The 16,858-nt window shown below is 50.5% G+C and overlaps 1 protein-coding gene across 3 annotated transcripts in view; it reads left to right on the top strand.

The window, feature by feature from the left end:
* Nucleotides 1-16,858, top strand: part of Zcchc14 (zinc finger CCHC-type containing 14) — a 44,337-nt gene that overhangs the window by 14,195 nt on the left and 13,284 nt on the right. For all 3 annotated transcript variants that reach the window (NM_001427306.1, XM_039098193.1, XM_006255732.3), the window contains exons 2-3: nt 7,182-7,305; nt 12,630-12,703. In NM_001427306.1, coding sequence (NP_001414235.1) covers nt 7,182-7,305; nt 12,630-12,703 — 198 coding nt within the window. The remainder of the gene's footprint in view (nt 1-7,181; nt 7,306-12,629; nt 12,704-16,858) is intronic.

Here is a 16,858-nt window from a genome sequence, read left to right as displayed (position 1 = left end):
CCAGGACCTGGGTTTGAACTTCAGCACCTATAAGTAGCTCACAAAATGTCTGTAATCCCAGTTACAGGAGATCTCACACCTCTTGTGCTCTGGGGGCCTTGCACACATGTGATCCACAGGTCTATACACAGATGAAACACTTATGAATACAATAAAAATAATAAATCACTAAGCATGGTGATTCACACCTTTAATCCCAGCACTTAGGAGGCAACGGCAGGTAGATCTCTGTGATTTCAAGGCCTGGTCTGGTCCACACAGAAGGCTCTAGGCCAGCCAAGGCTACATAGAGAGACCTTGCTTCAAACAATAACCAACAAAATTTATGGTCTGGAGAGGTGACTCGGGAGTTAGGAGTACGTACTGTTCTTCCAGAGGATCTGAGTTCGATTGGCAGTGCCCCACATCAAGCAGTTCACCAACCATGTGTAACCGACTCCAGGAGAAAGCTGACTCTGATCTCTGCAGGCACCTGCACTCTGTGTGCACACCCATACACAGAGTTTAAAACTAAACTTGACCGCTGCGGGTCCCTCACCTTCATGGCCATGATCACCTCACTGCTCATTAACAGTGGCTCTTTCTCTTGGCAGCTGCGGCTTCCTACTTCCACCACCCTAGCCAGGCAGCCCTTACCATCCACCATCATAGAGCAGACGCTGAAGCTAGAGCCTGGGACTGAGGCGTACTACTCAGAATCCCTGTGCCTGTCCATGTCTTCTGGTAGGGCTGTAGGGCAGCTCACGGACTGTGTATGACAGCCCCATTCTGGGCTGCTCCCGAGAGCCAGCAGCTTTAGTCTTGAGGTTCATACGATGTTAGAGGCTACCTGTGCCCTCCAGCTGAATGCACAACCAGTGCGTGAGTTCCCCAGGGCAAGAGTGCAGGCCATGGCCCTTGACTATAGGAGGTCGATGGGGTCCACCACCTTCTTCATCTCTGTCTCTAGTGCCTGGGCTCACTGTGGAGACCTGGGAGAGAGTGCTGGGCAGTGATGTTGCCACAGAAGCAATGAGGCAGTAGCCAGCTCCAGTCAATAAGAGAGCTGGGGTGTCCCTTGGACCTGCCTCAGACTGTGACAGGCAAGGTGACAAGAAGCAGGTTATTACTTTGAGGGGCATCGTCTGTGCACCAAGCTCAGTCGTCAGTCACCTACATCTGTGGCGCACCATAAAGCCGTGCATGGTCACCAGGAGGAGCCTACTCTCTCAGTTCAGCCTCTGTCTGGTGCTGCAGGGTTCTCCCAGCAGGCCTGGGAGTTTTTGCTGGCTGCACTGTGGGACCAGTTTGTGATGGGTGTCTGCATGTCCTACCTAGCAGACCTTGCTGGCTGTGGAAAAAACCTGCTCTCCTGACCCCTTAGGAATCCCTCGCAGTACCTCTGCCATAATTAAGCAGACTGTGTCTTCTTTCTCTCATCTGTCTCTCTGTCTCCATTTTCTCTATCTATCTAGTAAAAGCAATGTTTGGTGTGGAAAGTGGTTTTTGGTTAGCATTGGCTTTCATTTGGCCTGAGTCAGCAAATAGCTTTCACTATTAAACTATTTTCTTGTTCTGGTTTAGAGACACATAATGACTATTTTAGTAAAGTGCTTACAAATCAGTTTTCTTTTTCTTTTGTTTTTTTTACATTGACTTGAAAGCATATAGCAGATGTTACTCTTTCCTGCTAGGCCTGGCTGTGCCTGACTAGACTGTGTTTGGGTTGTAGTGCCAGCTCTTGTTGCTTTGGCTCTACACACTGTCATGCCTAAAGGCCCATTCCCAGGATTTGGAAGCTCTTCCAGCCAGTTAGGCCCATGGTGATTTCTGGACCACCACCTCATCCTTTCCACTTGATCACCTTGAAGTTGTCAACTTCCCAGTGAGGAATGGCTTCTGGGGTCTTGATTGGGTGTCTGTCCCTCCCACAGCTCTGGGTAGTGCCCTGGGGACCTCGCTTGTGGAGGGTAGGGATGAAGTAGAAAGACCGCAGCTCTGTGTGCCTTCCTGAGCTGCTGCTCATAGTTGGTAGGGGGGTACATCTGTATTTACTGTATCTTCAGCTTCTTCTAAAAAGTAATGTCTGCTCTTTGAAGAAAAGTTGGAAAATGGAAAACTGGAAAATAAAGTCAGACATGTTGGTTGGTGTGTGCCTGTAACCTCAGTACTCAAGAGGATCCTGAGGCTGGAGGCTCACTGTGCATTTGAGGCCCTTAACTAGTCTGGCCTCTTCGCACTGTCACATCTGTTCTGATGCTACTGCTACTAAGGGGCTTGACCAGCTCCACCCTGTGGCTGGGGTGCTCATGCCCAGTTAGTTCCATTCCAGGCTGCTGCAGGAGCACCTGGAAGGTAGGGCTCACTTCCTGCTCCTGTGTTGCCTCCTGCCTGTGAGCTGGGTACCCTGTCATGGCTGAAGAATTACAAGAATCAGGAGAGAGGTGGGACTGTTCTCCCAGTGTCCTGTGACCAGAACACCTTTGCCAGCTCTTCCTTATCCTGTCTCCTGTAGTCATGACTGGCCTTCCCTGGGATCATGACATCTTGATGTCTCCATGGTGACAACTGAGACCACATTTATAGGCTCTGCTGGATGGAGTCTCCTTATAACATTAAAGTCTATCTAAACCTCGCTAAACAAATAGTCATCACCTATATAAATGCCATAGTAGTAGTCGTCACCTATATAAATGCCACAGTAGTAGTCGTCACCTATATAAATGCCTTAAACTCCTTTTGAGTTTTTCTTCTCTCTTTCTGGTGCCTATCTGCTTGTAGACCCACTTTCCTCTTTTCACTACCTGTGAACATTCTGTATACTGGAGGAACATTGTTTTCCTCCAATTCAGTTTAAAGGACTCTTGGTCTTCAGTCAGATGGCTGTGACTTGTCTGTGTCACTTGTGAATTTGGTGTGTGTTGATGACATTGGTTTTCACCCTGTGAAGGTGAGTTGTGTCTTCCTGCATACAAGTCCTTGACTTTGTCACTGGTTGGTGACAGCTTTAGAATCTGTTGAGTCCTCCAGGTAGCTTTAGACACTCAGAAGGTGCAGAGGTGTCATGGATAGCTGTGCTCTGCCTCCTGGCAGTCCAGCACTGACACTAGTTGACACTTGCCAGCCGAGGCTGATTGCTGCTTGTCTTGAAGTGATGATTTTGTTCTACTGAAGTTCAGATGATGAAACGACTTTTTACACTGTCATTGCTAGTTTCAGAAGAGGTGATGGCCTGTCATGATGGAAGGAGGAGAGACCCCCCCTGGTTATCCTCTGGATTCTAGCACAGGATGTGGACGTTGACTGGCTGTTAGACATTCTGTCCAGTGCCAAGGGGATACCCAAGAGGGCAGGAAGCTCTGTAGAACCCCCGCCGTGCAGTCTTTCTGTGTGGCCATGTTTTTTCACTGTGCTGACCATGGCAGCACTGTAGGCCACTGGGGTACCTCAGCAGCCACACTGAGTGCCACAGTGTTAGCATGAGTGTCCAGTTTCTGTCTTCCAGCTTGGTAAGCTCAGTAAGTGCATTTTAAATACCACTGAAGCCCCTGGAGCTCCCTGCTATCATTTCCATGTTGTGACTAAAGAGGCTGGGATAGAACAACATGAAATCTCCTGAGCAGGCTCATCAGTGAGCAAGGCCTGCGCTATACCCATGGCCGTGTTCTCTGCACACTCTTTTCTTCCATCTTCCCTTCCTTCTCTCCTGAGACAGGGTCTCCTTATGTAGCCCAGGCTGACCTAGAACTTGCGACTCTCCTGCTTCAGCCTCCTTGAGTGCTAGGATCACAGATGTGTGTGCCCCATGCCCACTGGTCCCTCGCCATCAGCGCCTGCCATGTCCCACTCTTTCCTTCCCAGCTGGGCATGTGGCCCTAGACACAATGTTGGGAGCTTGAGGTTTATCTGTAGTGGGGGGGCAACTTAATCTGTTCTGTGGGCTGATGGTGGACTACTCTGGCAGCTCACTACCGTTCCCTTTTGGAGCAATGGCGCTGGGCTATGGGAGGCCCAGGCTTCTTCTGGTCGGTTCGTCTGTAGCAGTCTGTGCTCTATTTCCAGAAGTCTGATTGTATATGAGCATGTCCTCCTTGAAGGTAGAATTGTGTTTAAAAATTAAATTTCTAAGAATTGTGTTCCTGACCCATGACTATTAAAAGTGAATTACATGCAGCTTTAAAAAAGCCTGTGTAAAGTTTTTCATAGACATACAATCTGAGGAGCAATTATTAGTTATTGTGATGGAATCCACATTGGTCATGAAGCCACATGACCCCCATGACTTACCCAGAAGGGTTACATGGCTGATTGGTCTGATTGTCTACATGCCCCAGGCTTCTGTTCACGTCCCCTCTTATGAGGCAGGCCTTTGGTCTGACCCAAGTGTAATCCTTTATTTTGAAATGCAGAATCTCAGAGTCTACCTGGGACCTGAGTCAGAACACACACGTACCATGGTCTAGAAACTCTTGTCTTGTTTTACATGGCCCTAGGCATCAAGTCTAGGCCTTGCATGTTCCAGGTGAGGCTCTGAGTGAACTGGGGACACTCTGCCCCTTTTCACTTTTTGAGACTGGCTGGCTGTCACTAAGTCACCCAGGCTGGCCTTGAACTTAGTCTCTAGTTTGAAGCGTCCATCCTCTTGTAGTCTCCTGATTCTCTGAGGTTAGATGCCTGTGCCCCTAGATGAGACCTAAAGGTCTTTACATATTTGGTCTGGATGCACTAGCTCGAATCTGTATATCCGGAAGTTATACCTCAAGAAGTGGGATATGCTGCTGCTTGGGACCAGGCACTTAAACTGCACTCCAGCAGGGCACTTCTGAACAGGCAGCAGCACTGGAGAGGAGTATGTCCTGGTCTTGGAGTAGGTGCTGAGCATCAGATCTGCCTGTAGCCATGGCACCCAAGCAGAGCAGCTGAGGTGCTAGTGATACCACCCAGGCAAGATGGGGGTACAGCTCATCACCTGGAAATCAGTGCCGCTGGGGCCATGGGAACTCTGGCTGTAGCTGGATATCATACAGATAGATCTAATGTCTAAGCGGAAGAAGGGGATCCTTCAATGAACAGAACGGTCCATAGAGGTAAGACACTGAAGGAGCCGTGTGGACAAGGAGCAGAGTCCAGGTCCTCTAGAAGGGACTGTGTCCACTGGGCTGGGGTGAGGAGTAGGGCTAGGTAAATGGGCTGGGGTATCTGCCTGAGTCTCTGGGCTGTGCCGCAGGCCCTGTTGGTTTAAACCATGATGATGAAAGGAGTTAGCCAGACAGCAGAACCTCTGACCTTTCCATGAAAGTAAAGTTAGGTTTGCTCAGAGAGGATTTGAACTCAGGAGGAGGTGGAGAAGGGGGTACCTTGGCTTAGTCTACAGGCCTTGCACAGAATGGGAGGGGGACCTATGCACATGGGGCCATTGGAACTCTGCTGAAGTGAGTCAGAGAGCATCTGAGTCGAACTGTGGGTCATGTGGACAAATTAACCTAACCAAAAATAACCTAAAACAGCATTTCTGGGAATTACAGTGGAAGACAGCATCCAGTATAAACAGAAAAGCAAGAAGTGAGAGGAGGAAGACAGGGCGGGCAGACAGACGGGCACTTGGCCTCCAGTCCTCACTTTTAAGCATTTTTTCCCTGCCTGTGTTTTCATCAGGCAGCTCTCAGCCCGGCCAAGTGCTGCTGGCCTGGGGACAGCACCCTCAGCTCTGGGCTGACTCTGCATGGACACAGGAAGTACTTCCTGTTGTTGTCACTAGAGTCCCCAGGGGGCACACTGATACTTTGTGAAGTGGTCCTTATCTCAGCATGGGTCTCCGTACCGTACCTGGCACCACACAAGGAGAAGTACCTGGCACCACACACCCATGGTGCACACACTATAGTCACTCAGTCATGGAACCTACAAGTCTTTTGCCAAGATTTAAAATGTTGAGCCTTTTCCTAATATTAGAAAATTTGAGACCTTAAGACTGAATGAAAGCACTGCTATTTTCATATTTTACATCTAGTCTATTTGTGCTATAAAGTTTTCCAAAACTGATGGGGGGTTGGGGGATTGAGGGTACTGCAGTCCATCTCCTTCCCAAGTCAGCTGACCAGGGCTTGTGGAACATGAGAAACTTCTCCTTAGGTTCAGCCATGGGGCCGGTCTCAGTCGGGATAATGAAGTTGTCGGTGTCAGTTTCTCTTCCTGTGTAAAGCTTTGATGTGGTGAATCCTCCTGTATGACAGAACGTGGTGGGGGGGGGGAGTGCGGAGCATATTTGCTCACCCCAGATAGGCAGCTTATGACAGACCAAGTACAGATACCACCAAGTCCAACTTGAGTTTTTTGGGGGTCACTTACAGAAACATAAATGACTCAAAGACAGTTCCATCACCAAGGCCCACCCCAGCATAGGTGACAGCTCACAAACCTCGGAACCTGGAGCACACTTCATGGCCTGCAGGCAGCTCAGAAGGCTGGGGAGTGTCCTTTCCAAGTGACTCAGTTGGTTTAAACCTCTTCCAGGCAGCTTGGTCTAGGGGGTCTTTGCAACTTGTTCTCTTGAGAGCGGTTTTTCCTGCCCAGCTTCACTGCTATGGTCTGCTCCTTTGAGAGAATTTCCTGCTTGGCTTTCTTCCTTCTAAAAGGACTTTCAGCTTATTGTTTACTCTGGCAGAGAGGGCTGGGTCTAGTGAAATCTGCTCAGTTTCAGGGACTTCCTGAAGCTATCTTGAGTTGTTTACCTTACTGTTCAAAGAGCTTCCTCTCAGGATGGAATGTTTCAGTCTAGGAGGAAGATATTACAGAACAGTCCTTAGAAGTGGAATTGTGGAATTCTCTTTGAGCTGTTCAAATTGTATCTGGCCACATGTGCCATTCTCTGCTTTTCTGTGGCTTTCAGAGCTCTGTGGAATTTGTCATAGGGAAACATTTAATTTGAAGCTGTAAAAACAGGGTTTTGCCTTAGATGAAAGCATTCGATGCATGCCACCGTGGCTAAGGACTGCCATTCTGGATGGTTAATGACTCTAGGTAGACAGAAGCCCAAGATCTGTGATGGGTGGGGAGAGGAGTAGGCTGTGAAGCCTGTCCTCCTCAGGAAGTATGCCGTGTTATGGTAGGGAAACTTGGAGCCATGTTTGTGTGTGTGACTTTCAACAAGAGACAATTGTTCAGGAAAAAAAAATAAGAAGATGATATTCTTACCTCTTCAGATGGCTCCCAGAACTGAGACCCCCGTCAGCAGCATCAGCAACAGTCTGGAGAACGCATTGCATACGTCAGCACATTCCACGGAGGAGGCCCTGCCCAAAAGGCCTTTGGGAAAACATGGCAAAGGTGGGTGAGTTATGCTGGACAGTAGTGGGAAAGCCCAGGTGGGGGGTCAGGGGCGTGCACTCCACAAAGGTGTGCGCTGTTGCGACAGGGTCTTCAGGTGTCCTCACTCAGGCTGTGCTTCTGATTCTCCCAAGGAACTCGTGATCACACGTCAGCAATGTGAACTTAAACTCTAGTGTTTATTAAGGGAGGAAAAAGGGTTTAAATATCTTCCGCCCCTCACACCAGAACAAGGTAAAACAAGGTAAAACAAGCAGCTGGGCCGTAGAACACGTCTTTCCCAACCAAATGGGCTCCTACGTCTTCCTCCATGCTGATGTGGTGACAGGTACTCTTGTCCTCACTCTCCCGGTGCCTGCCACCGTCTGAAGTGAAGTCCCACACTGCCCATGCTGCTGAACCCATTTTTAAAAAACGTAATTGGAACGTGGGCTGCTCAGTGTGGATCTGCAGCTGACGGAGTCTCACCACAGACAGGCGCGGGTCCTTCTAACTTAATGTCCAGATCGGCTCAGGAAGCACCAGGGCAGCCGGGGATAATTTAAACTGGATGAGAGTATTGGTGAGACCAAACCTTAGCAGAGTTAGTCAGGGAGGCCTGTCCTGACTGGTCATACACTTTGAGACTCCTGGGAGACTGCCCATGCCGAAGCCTCACTCACTCCTAGCTCAGAGTGGGAGGGTCCAGTGCTGGTGTCCCAGGCACCGTCTCCTATCTCACAGCTGTGTCCTGTGCTGCAGTTCTAATGGCCTGCGCTCTGTACAGTGCTGTCTCTGCTCGACTTGGCTCGGTCAAAGCTCAGGGCAGTTTGCCTTCTTGCCACTGTGTCACACGTGTGTCTTAAGACCATGGCACAGTGGAGAGCAGTGGGTGACAGGTCCTGTAAAGCCGTTTTCCCACCCAACACTGGCTGCAAGGTGACAGTATACATGGTGCAGGTTCCCAGGAGACTGCATTCCTCTGTCCCACAAGGTCTTCTCAGCACTGCTAACCCAGAATGGAGTTTGCACCTGGAGTGCAGGGCTGCCTTGCCATGAAGGCTGCTTCCCCTGTGCTGTCCCCTCCAGACCATGCAGGGCATCCACCTGTGCCACACACAGTGCTTTTTCTTGAGACATAACCAAGGAGGTGTGATTTCTCTCTTCTCTTCTCTCTCCCTGTCTCACCCTCTCTCCTTTAAGGTTTATCTTATTTCATGGATATGCATATTTTGCCAGCATGTGTGCCTGTGTGATGTGTGTATGTGTACTGCTTGTGGAGAACAGGGCATTGGCACCCTGGGACTGGAGTGTAGACCCCTTTACACGGGGGGCTGGGAACTGAACCCAGGTCCTCTAGAAGAACAGTCTGTGTGCTAACTACTGAGAAACCTCTCCAGCCTCTGGGTATAATTTAAAATGTGGCTGTTACCTACTTCTCCCTGATTGTCATGCTTAAATGCCAAGGAGGAGAAGACTGAGCAGTGGTGGAGCACACTGTGGGCCGTCCTCTAAGACCAGAGTGGAGCACACTGCGGGCTGTCCTCTAAGACCAGAGTGGAGCCAGCCTAGCATCAGCCATCATCAACCAACACCAGGAGTTTCTTCTGTTCAGCATAGGCAGGCAAGCTAGCTCAGTTCTCAGTCCCTTTCTCATGGTCCTGTCCTCTGTCCTGGGCTTCTCTGCTGTCTAGGAGTCTGAGAGCAGTATGATGGAACTCAGGGAATGGTCAGGCATTGGGCAGCATTCCTAAAGCATCTTGTGTTCCCAGTCTCTCAGTGCTCTCAGTAACCTGGGAGCATGGAACCGAAGCCCTTATCTCTGCAGTAATACACCCCACTTTGCAGATGAGACTTAAGCCACGGGTAAGCTCCTGGGGTACAGACATGAGCTGTGTCTGAGAGCCTGCCGAGATGAAGAGAAGGAAGGGTTAATGGTAGCAGTGCAGTCTCTCTCCCAGTGCTATTTCTTACCTTTCTGTGTAGGAGCAGAGGTACAGGCCTGGCCAGTGGTTGCCCTCCCTCCCTCCCAGCTCCATTCCTCTTTCCCCACTGACTATGGTTGGGAACCATTATACAGAGAGCTCATCTCAGATCCCAGTCCCTGTGCCCGTTGTTACAAGCACCAAGGGGTTAGGGGCCTACCCAAGTACAGGTGGAAAAGGAGACACCCCTGGTGATTCACTTCTGGCAGTGGGGGCGGGTTCTGTGCCTGTGTACCTGCACAGGGTAGGAGTAGCTCATCTGTTTCTTTTTTTTTTTTTTTTTTTTTTTTTTTTTTTTTTTTTTCTTTTTTTCGGAGCTGGGGATCGAACCCAGGGCCTTGCGCTTGCTAGGCAAGCGCTCTACCACTGAGCTAAATCCCCAACCCCAGCTCATCTGTTTCTGACAAGAGTGAAGGTAGGCTGCTTCTGTTGCCTTGATTAAACTGCAGATCTGCAATATCTCAGAACTCAGGTTCTTCGTACACTTAAAAATGATGGGCTTGTTTACATGGATCAGGTCTGTAGGAAATGTACACCATTAGACAGAGAGGAGGCTCCCAGCCTGGGCAGTGTCTGGTTCTGCACCACTTCGGTTTACAGCTTCCTTATATAATGTCATGGTGAAGAGCAGCTAAGAGACTGAACCAACCAGGAGAGTCTTGGGCTTTTAATAAAAATGAAACGCGGAATAAAAGCATGAGTTTTAACAAGCAGGGAGTTAAGGGTGAAAGCTGACTCCTGACACATAGTGGTGTTCTCTCCTGAGTTGCTCTGGGACCACAGTGTGGAACGGATAAGAAGTCTTAGTGCTCCAGACACTCCTGGTTCTGTGTTCAGTCTCAGTGTGAGGACAGAGGCCATGGTCGAGAGCTTTGCAGTGCGTGCCTGTGCCTGGCCCACAGGCTTGTGTCACTGCACTGCTTGGCTTTTAAGTTGTTGTTGTGCGGTGCTGGAGATCAAACCCTGGGCACATTGTCTCTTAGGTCAGTGCTGTCCCATTGCTGAGCTAGCTGGTCTCAGCCTTCCTCAGCAATTCTCCTTTGAACCATAGGACATACGACAGTAATTGAATGGCTGCTTCCTCAGTTTCCCTAAAAAACATGAGGCTGGGATTTGGGATTGAGGGACATTCCCCTCAGAGTTTCTTTTCTTTTTTTTTTTTTTTTCTTTTTCTTTTTTCTTTTTTTTTTTCGGAGCTGGGGACTGAACCCAGGGCCTTGTGCTTGCTAGGCAAGTGCTCTGCCACTGAGCTAAATCCCCAACCCCTCCCCTCAGAGTTTCTATAGAAGGTAGGTGAGTCAGCGGAGTACACATCGTGTGCAAGGGCGGGTAGTGTGCACCTCTCACTTTTTGGACTCCACTCTGAGCGAACATCTCACCACTTCACAGTGTAAGAGTCTGGGTTAGGAAGATGGCTCAGGGGCCAGAGTCCAAGGCTGCTCTTTGGGAGAACCCCCATCAGATGATGGCTCAAAACCATCCTAATTCCAACTGCAGGCAGTACTGTGCTCTCCTCTGACCTTTATGGACAACGGGCATACATGTGGTATATATATATAAATGCAGACAAAATATTCATACACATAAAATTAAGTAAATTTTAAAAAGCATAAATCTAAGATTGACACCCGTGTGTGCATTACCAGCTCTTGAGGTGGAGGTCAGTGCTAAAGTTCAGGTGGCAGCGTTAATGATTCTGGCAGTGGCAGACGCTCCGAGTGAAGTGCTCAGAGTTGCTGTGGTTCTCTGCATGCCCTGTGCAGAGCTGCCACATGTACCACAGTCTCAAATGTTGTGCACTTTGTGCCCCTAATATAGTGCCGAGGCTGCCGGGTGCCGAGGCTGCCAGCAGTAGGGCATGAGATTCGTACTTAGCTTTAAAACGTATTTCATGGTCAGTCACTGGCTGAGTCCTTGGCTGGCTCCAGAATGCGTTTATGTTCAGACAGCAAAATTGTATTTATCTACTTTGCCCATTTCCTGTCCAGCTCTGAGTCACTTCCCTTGTCCAGATGGGCTTTTCCTTTTTCCTTTCTCATGCACCCTGATGCTCTTTGGTCTGGGAACACTGGGTTCACACTGATTCTCTGGGTAGGGCAGGCCCGGGTCCTGCAGTTGCTTAAAGAAGGAGGTGGTTTAGACTGCTGTTACCGAGTCTGTGCCGAGGGTTGTTTCCTGCCGGTCTCTAGCTGAAGGAGGGGCTGGAATGGCCAGGGCACCACGCTGGCCATTAGGATAGTGGCACAGCTCTTTTCCCTGTGGGTCCCTGCAGCTGACCTGGGGCTGAGTGCTCTACTGTGGTACAGCGCCTGTCCAGACAGGAACGCTCACAGTGCAGCCACACAGAGCAGGTTTCACTGCTGAGGCCTTTCCCCCTCTAGGTCTTTTGTCTGTGAGACTTGTGAGTTGTCCCTCAGCATCATACACGACTGGCATTCTGGAGGGCACTGCTCTGCTGACCAGAAGGCTGCACCTGCAGGGGGTATAAAGCCTGCCGAGTTCCACCACGTGTTACTAGGACTCATGGGGTGCTGAAATCTGCACTATATGGAGGAGGTGGCTGTGCTCTTCCTGGTTACCTAACACAGTGGGTTGTGTGACTGTCAGCCTGTGGAAAGTGATTGCCTGGAAGAGGCTGAGTCGCTGGGTGGATCCAGCAGCAAGACTGTTGTCTGGAGGAGGAGGAGGAGTGTGCCCAGGTAGACAGCTTGGTTGCGAGCGTGTGTTTGTCTGGAGGAGGAAGAGTGTGCCCAGGCAGAAAGCTTGGTTGTGAGCGTGTATTTGAACTTACCTGGAAACAGTGCTTATAGTTTAATAGCATCATTTCATTTCTGAAGAGAAGGATTTGGAACAGGAAGTAGTGATACTTCAGGACTCTGTGGTGACAGAAAGTCTCCTTTAGACTTTTTAAAGCATCGTCTGTTCCCAGCCTTGTAATCATGCCACGCTGTGTGGGAAGCAGTGTGATTCCTCCCAGACCTTGCTGTACAGAGCTTTCATGTGTGTGCCTTTGCAGCGAAGCTGGGTAACAGTGGGCGGGCTTGTAGAGAGACCCTCTAAAAGAGAGCACTGGGCTTTTCATACAGCCCATTCACCATGGAGGACACAGTCATGCTCTTCCCAGGTGGACCCAGTTCATGACCATCTTAAAGGACTCACAAACGAGTGGTCCCACTCAAGCCCCTACACTTCCTTTCCTGGGATCTCATTGGTATCCCTTGGTCTTGTAAGGCTGATGGAGGCACTCCTCAGGCCTGGTTCTGGCAGTCTTGTATGGGATAGCCACGTGTTACATGCCCAGCACCCATGTATATCTCAAAGGCTTCCTTCCTTCTTATACTTCTGTATTTGTTTTTACAGTGAGTGTTGAAAAGATAGACCTGAAGGGATTGTCACACACGAAAAGCGACAGAGGCGTTGAGTGCTCCTTTGAGGTAAGATGCTGTTTTCCCCGTCTCGTTGGAGGTATCTAGAGGCACACATGTCACTTCACATAGCACAGTAAAAGCTATGCTTCCTGGATAGCAGTGGTGCTGAGGTGGGCTTCGAGCCTGGCTGGGGCAGGTGTCTCTAGGATGGGCTAGGGTGTTAGAGGATACCCACCTTTTCATAGAGAGGCTGAGCTCTAGGGCCCATGAATTTAGTCCTGGCCACATGTATGGGACAGTGGCTGAACTGGCCTTCTTCCCGGGGAGGAGAGAGAGGGTTGTGTGACCATGGCCCTTGGTCTGACACTGAGGATGTGCTCCAAAGTGGTGCACCATGGACGTGGCTGAGACAGTCCAAAAGTTCCTTCTATTTCCTGTCAACGGAGTTCAAGAAGGCAGGCCCAGGCCTCTGTCAGAGCCCTGCGTGGCTGCAGGCTGTACAGTTATGGCCTTGTGGTCCGAGATGGTAGCCGGGGCTCTAGTGCTCGCACTTCCGTCCTTACTGGGGAGCGTGTGCTCGGGAGCAACCGCAAGAGTTCTGCTTACATTTTGTTGACAAGAATTCGGTGTTTTGGTCTTACTTAGCTGCATGGGAAGCTGGGAATGTATCACTTGCTTGTATTCATGATTCTGTTACTTACCTGGCATGGCAGGGTAGACATTTCTCAGACCCTGTCTTCAGACGTGGGCAGATCATGAGACTCTGCCCCAGCAGTAATGGTGAGCACACAGGAGACTCCTGTTCAGTGTTCAGACCGTGTGTGAGCCAGACCTATCTTTCAGGAGGTGCGGTGTGGTAGAACCTGTTGTGTTGTAGATGGGTCTATTCTGAACCCAGGGAGAGCCCTTGGTGCAGGTTTTGGAGGCTGTTGACTGTGCTAACACTGCAGCACCATGAATCCGCCAAGCCCTAGTGTTGAAGGTGGTATGGGCAGCAGGTTCTAAGGGACCCGGGACATGCTGTGGTCATAGTCTATTTGGAAACTTGGGTGTCTTGTGGTATTTGAAGAGGTGATCTGTGTCATTGCTTCCATCTGTCCTGTTTTGCTCTGGTACATCTGAGAGAGATGTTCTCAGCCCAGCAGGGACTATTTGCAGAGATAAGAATGCCCGTGGAGCCATCTTGGGAGGCGGTCTTGCTTCTGCTAGTCGGACACAGGCCTGGATTACCCTGGTCCTCAGGGCAGCTACTGTGGCAGTGGGTCTGGGCTTTGGTAACGTGGTGCCCAGGACTGCCCACAGCTCTCCGTGTAGTGTGGCCACCTGACCTCTTCTGGAAGGAGGAGCTCTCAGCACAGAGGACAGGAGTAGCTGCTGCTGTGAGCTGAGGTCCCAGAGGTGAAGTGCAGCTTGCAGAGCAGACATGCTTGGTGTCCGTTGGTGACTGACCAGTGGACAAGACCACAGAGATGCTTTCTGCTCCAGAGGACTGAACTGGTCGGCTCCATAGAGGACAGAGGATCAAGGAAGATAGGCTGTCTGGGAACAGACATCTGCCCTAGATCTCGCTCACAAGTGTTAACTTGGAAAGGACCAGAGACTTCTCTGGGAGTCAGATACTGAAAGGTTTCCAGAAGAGAGCTGAGAAAGCTTTGAGAAGCCAGCAGTGAAAGGCTTCTGAGTCCAGTGCTCAAATGTGCTTTCTCCAAGCTGCAGCTTGTAGGCAGGACCATTGCTGCTGTCCAGGGCTCTGAAAAGAGTGAAGAGTTGACATCCAAAGTCTACAAAGAGCTCTCAGAGCTCAGTAATGAGAACATTTGGTCAACAATAGGACCAGACTTAGTAACACACGCCTTTAGTCCCAGCCTTGTCGGGGGCAGGGGGAGGCTGCAGTGGATCTATATGAATTCAAGGCTAGCCTGGCCTACATAGTTGCAGGCCAGCCAAGGCTATAGTGAGACACTGTCTCAGATAAAACGGGAGGGTGGGGGGTATGTAAAAGAAAAAAATGGGCAAAAGATTTGAATAGACAATACCAAGAAGGCGGCATGGCTGGCGGCGAGCATGTGTGGAAAGGAAAGGTGTGCCGGCAGCCTGAGTGCTGGTGCACAGTGTTAAAGAGCTCTCGCCGTGGAAAGAGCTGCTATGAAGAAGGCTGGCCACACTTGATTTTGTAGAACTGGAGTTCTGTGTGCATTTGCTCCTGGGAGTCGGGAGTGACTTAGGCATAGTGAGCAACTGACAGCTTTCAAAAGGCAAAGAAACTCCTCCGTGAGACCTTCTGAGTCCACGCCTGCTACAGAGCCTTGTTTGCTAATATGCTCCACGGCAGATTTGTGATGCTCAGGTGTGATGCAGGGTGAATGATGTGCATCTGTCCTGGGAACCTGACGGCATTACCCAAGGGAGGGAGGGGTGCAGAGAGGCACAGTGGCTCAGACTCTACATACAACTCTAGAAAATGCAAACCACTACATGGGGAAGGAGCTTACCAGAAGCTTCTGTGGAAAGGATGAGAGTCTGCTGAGGGCCTAGAGGTGATGTGCTCAGCTGTCGACGCACAAGTGTGTGGTCAGATGTTTTGGCACCCCTCTTACTCAGGACAGTTAAAGGTGTTTGTCACCACTGTCCCAGCTTGAGGCCATTTCTAAGTATCCAGGCAGGGTGGTGCAGCCTGTACCTGACCGTAGGGTGACTGACAACAGCAGCCAGTGCTGAGCTGGCTGCCTTCCTGGATCATCCAGGTCTGCCCTCCCAGGGTTGTAGTTGTTGTCATTGTGTGCTATCCTCCCTCCAGACAGGATTCCTCTGTGTAGCCTTGGAACTTGCATCCTAGACCAGGCTGGCCTTGAACTCAGAGATCACTTACTTGCCTTTGCCTCGTGAGTACTGGTGTGTGCCGCCAGTGCCTGGCAAGTCATCCATTTTTAACAGTGTCCGGCAGGGTCTTACGGGCTAGCCAGGCTGTACCATTTGATGCTTCCTGAGACAGCGTCTCTATTGTGTCAACTGTCCTGGAAGTCTCTGCATAGACCAGCTGGCCTTAAACTCACAGAAGTCCTCTTACCACTGCCTCCCACGTGCTGGCATTACAGGAGTATGCTGTCATGTCTCTACGCAGCTTTTCTGCTTTCTGGTTTGTCTGTCTGGAGGTTTACTGGGGCCTGTGCTCTCTTCTGTGACAGACCATTACCTGCCCCCATTGCCTCAGCTTCCTTGTGCTCTTGGCATCAGCCCCTGAGAGTGTGGGCTGCAGCCTTCATCCTCCATGCTGCGTTTTCATTAAGATGTCTGGGAGGTTGGTAGAGTAGGGGGTCTTAGGCTGTGCCTGTTCCCAGGTACCTTGTGGGCTGGCCGGGGCCTTCTGCCTAGCACACACACAGCACCTTGCTGGTATGGAAGGAAGCACGTGGCATTTTGGTGGCTCCAGACAGGTGGAGCTGCATGTGGGGCTGGCCTGCGCCCGTGTGGTCGCTTGCTTTGTCTTTCTTGAGTGACGAAAGAGTCAAGTCCGTCTCAGCACCACTCTGCAGCTCTTGGAGGAAGTAGTCGGTGCTGTGTGCCTCGACCCTCCTGGAGCGCCTGCTGATGGATTGGGAGGGATGGGTTCCAGGAGGTGGATGGCAGATGCCAGCTCTGATTGGGTGCGAACTGCATATAGGTCCTCTTACGTCTCCTGCCTCTGTGTGGCTGTCTTCCTCAACCCCTGTGTTGAGTGGGTGGAGCGTGAGTGTGGGGCCAGAGCAGTGTTGGTCCTTGGCCAACTGAAGTCGGGCAGTTTGGAAATTAACCCCAGTGGGTCTCTGGGCCTGCCTGGGACTCCAGCCTGTGTCTTGGCTGCAGTGAGGAGCCCAGAACACACACAGCACAGCAGTATCACAGCAGGTTGTCGTGCGCTTTCAGCATGGCTGTCCTGCTGACCTTGTTTGCCTGTAGGCTTTGTGCTTTCCTCGGGTTTGATGCATCCTGTGGGATGGATGTGGAAGAAAAGACTCCTGCTAGAAACAGGTCGCCAATCGTCTCAACTTAAGACTTTGGGTGACTCGGGGTTGGGGATGTAGCTCAGTGGCAGAGCGCTTGCCTATTGAGTGCAAGGCCCTGGGTTCGGTCCCCAGCTCCGAAAAAAAAAAAAAAAAAAAAAAAAAAGACTTTGGGTGGCTCAAGTTTTCACCTCAAATCTGGAATGTTCAGGGTGGATATGGGCCACACTCAGGGACCCCA

The sequence above is a fragment of the Rattus norvegicus genome, chromosome 19, assembly GCF_036323735.1.
Source record: "Rattus norvegicus strain BN/NHsdMcwi chromosome 19, GRCr8, whole genome shotgun sequence".
Lineage (NCBI taxonomy): Eukaryota > Metazoa > Chordata > Mammalia > Rodentia > Muridae > Rattus > Rattus norvegicus.
Note: the sequence above shows the minus strand (reverse complement) of the source record. Positions and strands in the feature narration are given on the sequence as shown.